We start from the raw sequence: 14483 nt of genomic DNA on the forward strand, positions 1-14483 counted from the left end.
AGAAGAGGGGGATAGGCTGGGGGAACATTCCATCGATAATTTGTCATGGGGGATGGAAATCTCCATGAAGGAAGCGCAGGATTTACTAGCATTATTTAAAAACACAATGAAAAAATAAATATGAAAAAGTACTTTCAGCTGGAAGTAAGGAACAGCTTTGAAACTTAAAACAAACAGAAATTATTACCCATTTGAGGGGCTCACCTCCTCCTAATACCTCGCTCTTTACGTTAAAGTATTTTTAGTAATTTCAACTATTTATTCTACGGCTTTTGTGATTCTGGGGTCATTCTTAATGAATTGGGACAAAATTTAAGCTTTAGTGTAAAGAGCGAGGATCTGACAAGGGGGCGAACCCCCTCAGATATGTAATAAAAATATGAGAATACAAAAGTTCTTTACGTAAGCTAATTTATAAGTTACGTAAATCTCTTACTAATAAAAATATTCGAAAAAATTAAAAGTTCTAGTTGCCTTTTTAATTAACCAAAAAATCGGAGGGCAACTAGGCTTCCTCCCCCGCTCTTTTTTTATCAAAATCATTCGATCAAAATTATGAGAAAGCCATTTAGCCAAAAAAAAAAATGCAAATTTCGTTTTAATTATTCCTCTGCGGAGAGAGAAAATCAAAACATGCATTGATTTAAAAACGTTCAGAAATTAAATTAAAAAAAACAAGTTTTTTTAACTGAAAGTAAGGAGCGACATTAAAACTTAAAACGAACAGAAATTACTTCGTATATGAAAGAGGCTGCTTCCTCATCAACGCCCCGCTCTTTACGCTAAAGTTTTTTACTGTTTTAAAAAGAAGAATTGATAGATAGAGTCAAACTTTAGCGTAAAGAGCGGGGCGTTGATGAGGAAGCAGCCTCTTTCATATACGAAGTAATTTCTGTTCGTTTTAAGTTTTAATGTCGCTCCTTACTTTCAGTTAAAAAAACTTGTTTTTTTTATTTAATTCCTAGAAATGGCACATCTACTGCATTAAAAAACCTCGTTCTTCTGTCAACACTATCTAAAACTTTCCAGTGCAGAAAATGTTGATGTGAGCGTAAAATATGGTTATTTTGGACAATTTTATCCTTTCTCTCCGTTCTCTCTGAGAACGTACATTTCAAAATTTATTCCAGTAAACATTATTTCATATCATGAGATAATTAACATACCTCAATGATTGCCCTCTAAGTTAAAGATTGAAATAAAGCTACAACTTGCTCCGGCCAATTTTATTGTGCTAAGAGTAGTTGCCTTGACACCTGATGTCAACCTGATGACACCATCTACATAATAGTCATCTACCAATAGTCATCTACTATAATATAGTCATTTACGATAATAGTCATCTACCAATTGAGAAATTCCTTCAAAACTTGTTTTGGCTTTGGTAAAAAAGTATTAGTGCTGTTGGATCATGGGCAAATTCTCCATATAAATTTGAAACCTTTGGACTTTCATCTCTTGAATGTAAATGCAATAGAATTCTACTCTAGATTTTTCCTTTGATAAATCCTTCAGGATCTTATTCGAATTGACAATCCAATCACTAGATTCCAAGTACTTATGCTATCATATGTATTGGATTTGTCCGGTACTCAAGATATGACTATTGTCCGATTGGGTACAGTACATATAGATTGTACCTTTGCAGAATAATTGGAGGTGAGAGTTGCATTACTCTCACTAAATCAATTTGAAACCTACTGGGAAATCACCCCTGATGGTCTGTGCGTAATTTTCTGGGGCACATTTTTTTATAATGGAATTTCCTTGGGGAATATCCTTATTGGGGGTATTTTACATAGGAGGAACTTGCCACTGAGATATTTTTCATAGGGGGACAAAAATTTTCATAGAAGAAGAGCAAGATTTCTTGGCATTATTTTAAAAAAATCAGAAATTAAAATAAAACTCTTTTAACTGGAAATAAGGAGCAACATCAAAACTTAAAACGAACCGAAATTATTGCGCATATCGAGGAATCGTCCCATCCTCAATACCTCTTTCTTTACGCTTGAGTTTGATTTTTTGTCCCAATACTTAAAAAATGACTTGAAATAAAAGGGCCGTTTAATTAGGACAGTAAGAAGCTTCATTTAAACGCTAAAAAACTTTAGCATGGAACAAGGTAATGAGGAAAGGGCGACCCTATTATACAAGTGATACTTTTTCTTAAGTTTTGACATTACTTTCAAGAAGAAAAAAAACTTAAGATCAACTTTTATACGGGTGGGGAGGGGTAAAATTGCAGAATTTAAAAAAAATCATAATCAATACACTGAACCACAGCTTAGATACCAATACAGTTATGAAAGCTCCTATCTTGCCCATGAGAAGCTTTTGATGCAGAGCTCTGAGCTTGGCACTTCCTCCAAGCCCGCGCTCCGACGCATAGATCATACTACAACACCATAAGCGGGAACACCATAGCTTTGAACTATTGGTATCTAAGCTGTGCATTGCTCTGACTTTTAGATTCAGACTGCCAGTTTCCTGTCTCCAGCCGCTAACATTGCTCCCTTGCACTGGCACTGAGTCCCAAAAACAAATCGAGTTTTTGTTGCTGTATTGGTATCTAAGCTGTGCACTGAACCAAATGGATCTTACCGCTTGTTCTATATGGATATGATGGTGCCACATATACATTATTAATGAAACTGGTCAGGACAGAAAAACGTGGATCACAGAGACTGTAAAAGGCCACATAATTCGTCGTTACGAATACAACAAATACAGTACAACAAATATCTGTACTTTCTTATTTCTCTGTAATACTTTTCACGTTGATCCTTATTGTGAGGGTGAGTTTACGATTTTTTCAGTTTAAAATTTTTCTTCTTTAGCATTTTCTATGTTTTCAGTAAAAGCTACATATTTTAATATCCGTCGGATAGATCTTTCAAGTATCAAGATGACTTATCCAGTTCACTAGCACCTTGCTTTTTGCTTAGAATATTTATCAAAATTGTTTTCGATGAGCATAGTCGTCGTAATCTCTTAGAAAGATAATGATCTTCTTGTATATAAAGATCAACTGTTACCAAACTCTAGATCAAGCTTCTAGATCTCTTAGAAAGATAATGATCTTCTTGTATATAAAGATCAACTGTTACCAAACTCTAGATCAAGCTTCTAGATCTCTTAGAAAGATAATGATCTTCTTGTATATAAAGATCAACTGTTACCAAACTCTAGATCAAGCTTCTAGATCTCTTAGAAAGATAATGATCTTCTTGTATATAAAGATCAACTGTTACCAAACTCTAGATCAAGCTTCTAGATCTCTTAGAAAGATAATGATCTTCTTGTATATAAAGATCAACTGTTACCAAACTCTAGATCAAGCTTCTAGATCTCTTAGAAAGATAATGATCTTCTTGTATATAAAGATCAACTGTTACCAAACTCTAGATCAAGCTTCTAGATCTCTTAGAAAGATAATGATCTTCTTGTATATAAAGATCAACTGTTACCAAACTCTAGATCAAGCTTCTAGATCTCTTAGAAAGATAATGATCTTCTTGTATATAAAGATCAACTGTTACCAAACTCTAGATCAAGCTTCTAGATCTCTTAGACAGATAATGATTTTCTTGAATATAAAGATCAAACTGGTACCAAACTCTAGATCAAGTTATATGAGACTATAACTTTGAGTGACTTGTTTTTAAACTTGTTGTTTAACAGCTTTTAAATTTACCACTGGATTTTAGTTCATCACTCTATGTAAAAATCTGCCAGAAGGGTGCAATGTAGAGGATGTCAAGGGGAGCAACAGTCTTGTCAGATTATTGCCATTAAAAAAAGCTTGGAACTGTCAAGAAAGCTTGACAGTTTTTTTTTGTTTATTGCTGGATTTCAGTTTATCACTATGTAAGAATCTGCCAGAAGGGTGCAATGTAGAGGATGTGAAGGGAAGCAACAGTCTTGTCAGATTATTGCCATTAAAAAAAGCTTAGAACTGTCAAGAAAGCTTGACAGTTTTTTTTATTATTTATTGCTGGATTTCAGTTTATCATTCTATGTAAGAATCTGCCAGAAGGGTGCAATGTAGAGGATGTGAAGGGAAGCAACAGTCTTGTCAGATTATTGCCATTAAAAAAAAGCTTAGAATTCTGTTTTAAGACAACAAGTATGAGACATTATATTTCAGGAACCATGTCCAAATTTCAACAGAAGTTTGAAATACAATCAGCACTAGTGACTTAGGAGACACTGAGGCCAAAAAGACCGCAAAACATGTGATAAGAGTCCTGATCTTTGAGGATATAATTAGAGAGATAAGAAGATTAGGCAGTGGCACCTTTCAGTAAACTTCATAGAGCACTCCATGATATGAAAAATAGAATTATTGGCTTGAAAACATTGAGAACTTTGGTGAAAGATTCTGTCTGAAATAGACTTTGATACTATTGCAGACAGAAGTTTGTCATGAAAGTTTTCAAGGAACAGTTAAGACAGTATCTTTTATTTTATTTTATTTTTCGTCGCAGTTTTATCGTTTCTAGAGTTTCAGCTGTCCGGCTGAAAGGACTAAATCTTTTACAGTCATTACCATCTTCAGTTTAATTTTTAAGAATTAAATATTATTGAATTCAATACAGCCTAATTTTCAGTTAAATTCCTAGGCATTTAGACTTACAGTAAAATAAAGTCTCTAGCTCTAGAAAAATCAAGACATATTTCGGGATCACTCTGATACCTTCTTTTGGAATTGGTGATTGCATAAATGGTTAATTATTTTTTTAGTATAGCCCTTTTACTAACAAGCCTTCATTTTATTTTTAGGAGGGAAATGAATGATTGTAATGATGATGCTATTCAAAATGATGTTTTCGTTACTAATGATGATGAGCCTAGTACATCAAAAGGTAAATTTTTAGACATTCCAGACCATGAAAAAAAATATTCAAAGTATCATTAATCACAAGTTTGTAACCTAGGTTTTGGAGAGAAATTATACTGCACTTTTCGGAGGTATGATCAAATGTCAGAATATATTGTTGGATGGTTAACAATGGTAACAGATTTCATGGTTTAGTATAAAATCTGATCATTTTTTTTTTTTCACAGTCTCAAATTTTGATACCGCAATAGAGTTGTAGCCTCACGTTCAGTGGGTTGATAACTAACTTTAAGGTTTATTCATTTTTATAGATATTTCGACAGTAATACCCTACAAATTTGTAAATTCCTTCTGGAACTGTGAAGTAAATCCACGTAACTTTGTTTGCATTCGCAGCTCATACCAGAAAAGAGTGATACTTATTGTAACAAGTTGGTATTACAACTTGTAATGTAACCAATATAGAGTCGAATATAACAAATCGATTATTTATTATTTTGAGTCGTCTTTTCAATCTTTCCTTTTTTCTTTTTTTTTCTTTTTAATCCTCAACTAAAGCTAACAACTGAGCTCGTTAAGGTTAGGTAAATCATTCTTACTACATAATATACAGAGTAACCATAGCTATAACATTTTATATACAGCCTTGCTATATTGTCTGCGACGTCTCTTTGTCTCGCTTAAGAGATTTCAAGGCTTAGTATTAAATATGATCAATTGTTTTCTTACATTTTACAATTTTGATACCCCAATAGAGTTGTAGCCAAAAACAAACAAAACGAGACAAATATACGTTGTAGACGGATTGTAGTGAGGATGCATGCAAATATATAGACGCTGAGGCAAATTGTTCTAGCAAATGCCCCCCATGAAACCATGTTTAGCTGACCCCTCTCCCAATATTCCTGGACTACTGATATAAAACATTCACCCCTTGAAAAGACAACAATAAATAAACATGCATTCTTGATCTTTCTTCTGACAAAAAATTACAAATTCCAAATTTAAGCAGATTGGAGCTTGAAGACTTAGAAGGGTTCTCTGACACACTGAATCTGATGGTGCGATTTGTATTATCATTTATTGACTTATAGAGGTGATCCCTCCCCTTTCGACAATCAGGCTACTTTTTTAGCCATATAAATGTTGACAGGTAACATTAAACTAAATAAATCTTATTTATTGGGAATCAGCATAGTAAGCCTGTTCTTTTGAAGTATCAATTGATATCAAAGTTATTTTCTTTGAGTGTTGGTTACTAGTGAGTTGCATCAGTTTTACCTACAGTTTATTACCACAAACTGGTTTAATATGCACCTAAGTCTGTGCATTAAAGGTTTTCAAAGCAGGTTGTCTGTGGTGACTCGCCGGAGTTTTGGGGAATAAAGTTATAACTTTCAGGGCATGTGGAGGGATAGTTAATTAATATTTGTCTATGGTCAAGATTGTAATAAAACAGGGGTATGAATACTGGCATCCCTATAGAAATGTGAAGATTATGCAGATTTTCATTACCTATATTGGAAGGTATTATTGTACAATTAATTTCTTATTAACACACAATTGGATAGCTGAAACTGGATTTAACACTAAAGATATTCCCTTCGGATCAATAACAAAAAAGAGTGTGAATTGAGAACAAGTAGATATTTAAAAAAAATTTCCAATAAAGTGAGTTTTGAAATATAAGTTAACAGCTACGGTAAAGCAAAAGTGAGCATAAATAAAGTAAAATAAGTTTTTAAGCATACATTTATCAATAGACAATAATAAAAAAAAAACAGTGATTATAGTAAATGAACAAGTAAAACACAAAACAAGCAAAATCTTCGTCGAGTAGGAGTAGGAATACCCCTCCACTCCCCCCTGTGTCTTTGAAAGACACAAAAATTATTAGTGCTTTACTGACTTAACTGAAAATATAAAGCATTTTAAACAATTTTTTATTATAATTTTGATAAATCTGAGACTTCAAGGCTTTAAGGAATTAATTATTAATAAATAATTAATTAGAACTATATTAATTAGAATTTATTAATATTAATTAGTATTAATATTAGTGTATGTTATCTACGTTTGTTTATTCTTTCCTCTAATCTTGGTTATGATGGATATTTTTCTTTTTTGATATAATAAAAAAAATACACATAGCTCGAAACCGATTGTTTCAAGAAAAGTTCAAATTATGAACAAAATTATGAACAAATTATGAACAAAATTATGAACAAGAAAAGTTCAAATTCTCGTTTTTTGAAGTACAAAGGATGTTAGCCCTAATCTTCTGTGCTGTAGTTATTCTTGTTTTCAGTTTTAGTTGGCTATTCTTTGTAATTTCTCTTTATTATTTAGTTTCATTTATTTGTTGATAGCAGTTTTTGGTAATTTTGTGCTGAAATAATTATTTCGTTTTATTTCTACTTGTCTTCGGTTTAACTTTGGTGATCCCTTTAGGCCTAATTGTAGTCTTAGACAAGGTTCTATCCAGATTTCAGTACTATTTGATACAGTGACGTCAGCTGTAACTATGAGCGTTACAAGAGGGTATAGTATTGATGCTGGCAACCTCAATCTTCGGTTTTTTTGCCGATTACGACTGAAGTTTAAGTTCTAAGCTTTTGTAACCTTTTTCGCTACAAGAGAATATTGAATATTTGTTAGAAGGAAATAAAAATTTTAGTGTTTTTGTTAACTTTTAGAACATTGATTTCCTAGATGTTTGTGCCCTGGCATCTAAGGATATAAGTAAAACATCAAAGTATGTAATGATTTCCAAAGTAATTCAATGAAGACTTAGCTATAGCCTATGGTCAAAATATTCAAAATATTTATCAGCTTATAACTGAAAGCATTACATCTGAGCTATAGTAAGCCTACTATTTCAAAATATATTTCAATAGAAAGCTCTTGGTATGGTTATATTCAGCTTTAGCCCTTCCTAAACCTTGCGTATGTATTGCCCTTGGGGGTTTAGTTAACCCAAACAAGCATATCCAAACTTAGGTCAGTTTGTTGCAAAAATTTACAGTTTTTGCTAAGGTACCTTCTTCACAAGAAGAACGCTTACGCTCTGGGTTTGCACAACATAGTAGAAAGAATTGAAATGTTACAACTACGACTAACAACTCATAAGCTGCCGGAGATTAACACAGCTGCATACGCTCCTCCTCATTACTCCCTCCCATGAAGTTTCCATTTCCTTTAAATCTTTCTTTATGACATCCTCCCACTCCAACTAGGGACAGCTTGCTTTCTGTGAAGGCCAGGACGGTTGGCCGAAAAGGATAATCTTCGGCCATCTGTCCTCTTTCAGTGGCAGAACATGTCATAGGAATATCAACCTTTCTCTCATTAAATCCCTAGAAAACGGAATTGAACCACACTTTTTGTACAGCCTACTGTTCGAAATGCGCTCAGTCAGCCAGCTATACAGCACAGTCTTTTGGCAATTTCTCCAGAAAAAATCTAGTAACTTAGTACCCATGCATCAGAGCCATATTTGGCCGCTGTCATCACTGAAGCTTCCATTATTCTGATCATGGTTTGCAAGCTTCCAAACTTTTTTTTTTCCATAAAAGACACCCTGAGCCTATACTGTTCTACTTGTAAGATCTTCACTGTTCCCACCGTCTTTACTAATAATACTACCAAGGTAGGTAAAGCTGTTCACCTGATCAATCTTTCCGTATGAACTTTCCGTTTGAACATTGTTTACACACAGTAATGGTTATTGCATGATTGTGTCGACCTAGTAGTCCTAGAATGTCGTGAGCGGGATAATTCTAAAGGAAATTAAAAGTTCTAGTGCCCCTTTTAGTTGACCAAAGTAATCGGAGGGCACCTGGGCCCCTTCCTACGCTCATTTTTCTAGAAGGCACCGACCAAAATTTTGAGATAGCTTTTTTGTTCAGCATAGTCGAAAAACCTAATAACTATGTCTTTGGAGACGACTTAATAACCCCACAGTCCCCGGAGGGGGGGGCTGTACGTTACAAATTTTGAACATTGTTTACACACAGTAATGGTTATTGCGTAGTTTACAGCCGTTTTCGGGGGGACATTTTCACGTTGGGGTGGGGTGGGTCAGGGGAGGGGGTTACGTGGGATGATCTCTCCATAAAGGAATTTTTCATAAGGGAAGAAAATTTCAATGAAGTGAGCGCAGGATTTTCTAGCATTATTAAAAAAAAAACAATGAGAAAATAAATAAATAAAAATTCAACTGGAAGTAAGGAGCAGCATTAAAATTTAAGACGAACAGAAAATATTATGCACATAAGGGGTTTCGTCTCTTCCACAATACTTCGCTCTTTACACTAAAGTATTTTTAGTAATTTCAGCTATTTATTCTACGGTCTTTGTGATTCAGGGGGTCATTCTTAAAATTTGGGATGAAATTCAAGCTTTAGTGTAAAGTGCGAGGCATCGACGAGGGGGTGGACCCCCTCATAGACGTAATAAAAATGTACAAAAAGTTGAAATTCATTACGTTAGATAATTATTAATTTACGTATATTTATTACTAATAAAAAATAAAAAATAAAAAGTTCTAGTTGTACTTTTAAGTAACCAAAGATTGGAGGGCAACTAGGCCTCCTCACCCACCTTTTTTTCAAAATCATCCGATCAAAAATATAAGAGACCATTTAGCCAAAAAATATTAATATCCAAGTTTTGTTTTTAAGTGTTCATGTGCGGTGAGCCAAAATCAAAACATGCGCTAATTCAAAACCGTTCAGAAATAAAAAAAAAAAAACAAGTTTTTAACTGCAAATAAGGAGCAACATTAAAACTTAAAACGAACAGAAATAATTCCGTATATAAAAGGGGTTGTCCCCTCCTCAACACCTCGCTCTTTATGAAAATTTTTTTTTGTTGTTTTAAAATGTAGAGTTGTGAGAGAGTCAAAATTTAGTGTAAAGAGCGAGGCGTTGAAGAGTTGTGAGAAAGAGTCAAACTTTAGTGTAAAGAGCGAGGCGTTGAGGCATAAATGTCACTCCTTACTTGCAGTTGTTTTTTATTAATACATTAAAGCTAAAAAAAAATTTCACCAAAAACATAAGAATACCTGCCGGCCGTAGTGGATTAGAAATTGTTTTCCAAAAACTACAAAACTTGTGCGTAAGGTGATGGACAGGGAGAAGGGGAAGGCTCTGGTATCAACGAAATATTCTATGTCTGTTTAAACCTCTAGCGTCACTTTTTACTTTTATGTACAGAAAGTATTTATTTGATTCGTTTCATCAACTAAACTTTTATTTTTAGAGTGCAGCACCAGTATGATCGTCGAAATTGATGAAGTACAAGGGTAAGTTATACACACCGCTACCAAACTAATTTTTATTCAAAACTGTTTAATATTTTGTGTTTCACTGAATATTGACGAAAAATAAACTCATCAAGTATAACCCGTAGTGAACGATTAGAAAGAAAGCTCTTGATCCATTTTATCAGATAACCACGAACACCGTACACAAGAAGCTTTCTTAGAAGGTCAAGGTGCCAAACGTTGTTGAAATATTTCCATATAGACGGAATGACTAGAAATTCCGTCTATTCCTGATTCTAGGCCAGTAGGCAGTCTAATGTTGAGTGTTTCCGGCAGAATACATATTGGTGATCATCAGAAAAGTCGTTTGGTCGATAGGACCCCCACACTTGCTGAATCGCCATCTGGCCTTAGGGTAACTGTTAAGCTGCAAACACATGTCTTCTTGTTGAACCCAGGACTTTTTCTATATCCCCAAAGTCTTCTGCGATGTGGGAGAGACATGCCATTCATCTTTCTTAGGTATATCTTCATTTGTGAAAGAATGATTATATACACCACAACAAAGTGTGGTTTTATTATTACTAAGGAGAATGTTTTATTTGAGTGAATCATTGCTAAAATTGTACATAAAACACTTATTGAAATAGTTTTCAATCCTGCTATATTCCAAAGTCGTGGCTTGTGATGAAAACTACTAAGAAACGAGGACTATTTTTGTATTAGCTCAAATTAAACTATTGCAAATGGTAAACTATGACAATCTCACATTTAATGTCAATGTCATTCTTTGTCGATGAAAAAGCCCGAGTACAAATTTTGTCAATAAGTCAGTAAAATATAACAGCTTAATGATTTGATCCATGGACATAATTGCAGATTGTATTTCTTTTGATGTTTATATTTTATCTTGTTCTCTGCCTTCTTTTCGTCCATTGTTCAGTGTTATTAGTGATAGAGAAGTCATTTTTTGTTTAGAATTTTCTTCTATTTGTTTAGAATTTCTTCTATTTATTCATTTTTTGTTTAGAATTTTCTTCTATTTGTTTAAAATTTCTCCTATTTATTCATTTTTTGTTTAGAATCTTGTTTAGAATTTTTTGTTTGGATTTTCTTCATGATTTTGGTATTATCCAAGTTATACCGATGTGGAAAAAAACACCCTTGGAAGCTTCTACTGGCTTTGATTTTAAACACGGTCTTTTCCAGTCCAGAATTTCAACATCTGGAATTAATAACGATAATCTTGGGTAAGCTACTGAACGTGAACACGAAACTAACACCCTATTTCGTACCAGCAAAGTTGTTTGAATTTTTGATTTTTTTTTAGATACTTTAGGACTTAATCCTTGCATAATCATGGCAGCGTGTAATATATAACATTCGTAAATTTAATTTATTGTCTAGCAAATATTAAATCTTTTGAATTTGAACGAATATTTTTCTATTTTGTGTTGCCACAATCTTGAAAGCTAAAACCAGAAACTCTTGACTTGTAGATGTCAACAAAATTCAGGTGTTCCCCTAGAATTGTTAGGCTATACTATACCCTCTTATGTACGGTGTGCTCTTCTTATAATATTATACGAAAGGTAAGAAATAATAGAAAATATTGATACTTGTGTATTAGCCAGTACACAGTCGAGTTATAAGTTTGGTTATAATAAGCATATGTAAGTTATATATAAGTATAAGTAATGTTAATTACTTATAAACCAATATATAAATAAATAAACTAATAAATAAATAAACTAAATATATAAATAAATAAGTAAACTAATGCATAAAATAATATATAAATTACTAATATATAAGTTTGGTTATAAGTTTATTGCTAATTACTTCGTTGTTCACCTTCCTTTCTCTTTATCCCCTATAGTCAAACTCATTGCAAAACCACAAAAAAAGCCAGATTCCATACTCAAATCATTATAATTTAAATTCTTGGTATAAATTCAGTTTCAAAAGGTGTAATGGAAGCACTTATTCTAAACAGGTAAATCGGTCAAGAATAAACACATTACATTTGGACTCCTCGTTCCCTGGGGTCAGTTGGGTCATTTCTTCCCTGGAGACATTTAAAAAGAAATTGTTACTCTGTTACTTTTACATATGGAATATCACTGGTGCATTTACAAACATGGTCGTAGACTATCAAATTTATGTACAGAACTGAACACTGGTACATTTACAAACATAGCCGTAGACTGACAAATTTATGTACAGACCTGAACACTGGTATATTTACCAATATGGCCGAAGACTTGTAAATTTATGTACAGAACTGAACACTTATACATTTACAAACATGGCCGTAGACTTACAAATTTATGTAGAGAACTCAACGCTGGTATATTTGCAAACATGGCCGTTGACTTACAAATTGATGTAAAGAACTAAAAACTGGTATATTTACAAACATGGCCGTAGACTCCTAATTTTATGTACAGATCTGAACACTTATACATTTGCAAATATGGCGTAGACTTACAAAGTTATGTACAGTACTGAACACTGGTACATTTACAAACATGGTCGTAGACTCATAAATTTATGTACAGATCTGAACACTTATACATTTACAAACATGGCCGTTGATTTAAAAATTTATATACAGAACTGAAAACTGGTATATTTACAAACATGACCGCAGACTTATAAATTTATGTACAGAACCAAACACTGGTATATTTACCAATATGGCCGAAGACTTGTAAATTTATGTACAGAACTGAACACTTATACATTTACAAACATGGCCGTAGACTTACAAATTTATGTAGAGAACTCAACGCTGGTATATTTGCAAACATGGCCGTTGACTTACAAATTGATGTAAAGAACTAAAAACTGGTATATTTACAAACATGGCCGTAGACTCCTAATTTTATGTACAGATCTGAACACTTATACATTTGCAAATATGGCGTAGACTTACAAAGTTATGTACAGTACTGAACACTGGTACATTTACAAACATGGTCGTAGACTCATAAATTTATGTACAGATCTGAACACTTATACATTTACAAACATGGCCGTTGATTTAAAAATTTATGTACAGAACTGAAAACTGGTATATTTACAAACATGACCGCAGACTTATAAATTTATGTACAGAACCGAACACTGGTACATTTACAAACATGGCCGTAAACTTATAAATTTATGCACAGAACTGAACACTTATACATTTACAAACTTGACCGTAGATTTAAATTTATCTACAGAACTGATTACTTCTTTTAGAATTGGCAATTGAATAAATAGTTAATCTTTTTTTTAGTATAACTCTTTTACTAAAAACCCATTATTTTATTTTTAGGCGCGATGTGAAGGAGTTTAATGATGATGCTATTCAAGATGATGTTTTCCTAGTTAATGATGACGAGCCTAGTACATCAAAAGGTAAATTTCAGGCATAGCTGACCATGAAAAAAATATATTCCAAAGTTTAAATAATGGCAATGTTGTAACCTATGTTTTATAAAAAAATAAACAATCTTGCATTTTTCTGAGGTATGATGAAATGTCAGAATATATTGTTGAACGGTTCAACAGATTTCATGGTTTAGTATTAAATCCGATTAATTTTTTTTTTACATTTTCAAATTGTGATACCCCAATGAAGTTTTAGCCTCGCATTCAGGGCGTTAATGAAGTAACTTTAAGATTTATCCATTTTTATGGATATTTCAGCAGGGATACCTGACAAATTTTTGATTCCCTTCACAAACTGTGAAGTGAATCCATGCGTTTTTTGGCTTATTATTTGTAGCTCAAGCCAGAAAAGTCATGGTTATTCTACTACGTCAGTCTTACAACTTGTTGAATACAACAAATCGGTCAGCTATTATTTTGACCCGTTCTTTCAAATTTTTTTTATTCTTAATCTTCAACTAAAGCTATCAACAGAGCCTTCGTAATCAGGCTAATCATTCATTTAAAAAAAATTCGAAAAATAGCCTAGCCTATAAGTCTGCAAACCAAGATTAGAATATTGAAAGCTACAGTGATGATGGCGGTCAAATATGGCTCTGAAGCATGGCCACTCCGAAAATTGGATGAAAATTTACTAGATGTTTTTCATAGAAATTTCCTACGGATTGTTCTAGGTACCCGGCTGACTGACCGTATTTCAAACAGTAATTCATACAAAATATATGGTTCAATTCCACTTTCTAGGGCTATAATGAAAGAAAGGTCGAGACGGCTAGGCCATGATCTGTTAATAAAGGATGGCAGAGTGCCAAAAGTCGCCCTTTTGTCCATCCGTCTGGGGCTAAAAGGAAAGTAGATCATCCTCGTCTGGGGTAGGATAATGTCAAAAATAAAGATTTAAAGGAAATGGGAGGTTCCTGGGAGGGTGTAAAG

At 33.3% G+C, this 14483-nt stretch overlaps 1 protein-coding gene across 5 annotated transcripts in view; it reads left to right on the forward strand.

Moving 5' to 3' along the window:
• LOC136038473 (uncharacterized) overlaps positions 1–14483 on the forward strand; it is a 181881-nt gene that overhangs the window by 99267 nt on the left and 68131 nt on the right. For all 5 annotated transcript variants that reach the window (XM_065721541.1, XM_065721538.1, XM_065721539.1 and 2 more), the window contains 3 exons: positions 4786–4868; positions 10106–10148; positions 13435–13517. In XM_065721541.1, coding sequence (XP_065577613.1) covers positions 4786–4868; positions 10106–10148; positions 13435–13517 — 209 coding nt within the window. The remainder of the gene's footprint in view (positions 1–4785; positions 4869–10105; positions 10149–13434; positions 13518–14483) is intronic.

This window comes from Artemia franciscana, chromosome 18 (genome assembly GCF_032884065.1).
Source record: "Artemia franciscana chromosome 18, ASM3288406v1, whole genome shotgun sequence".
Classification (NCBI taxonomy): Eukaryota; Metazoa; Arthropoda; class Branchiopoda; order Anostraca; family Artemiidae; genus Artemia; species Artemia franciscana.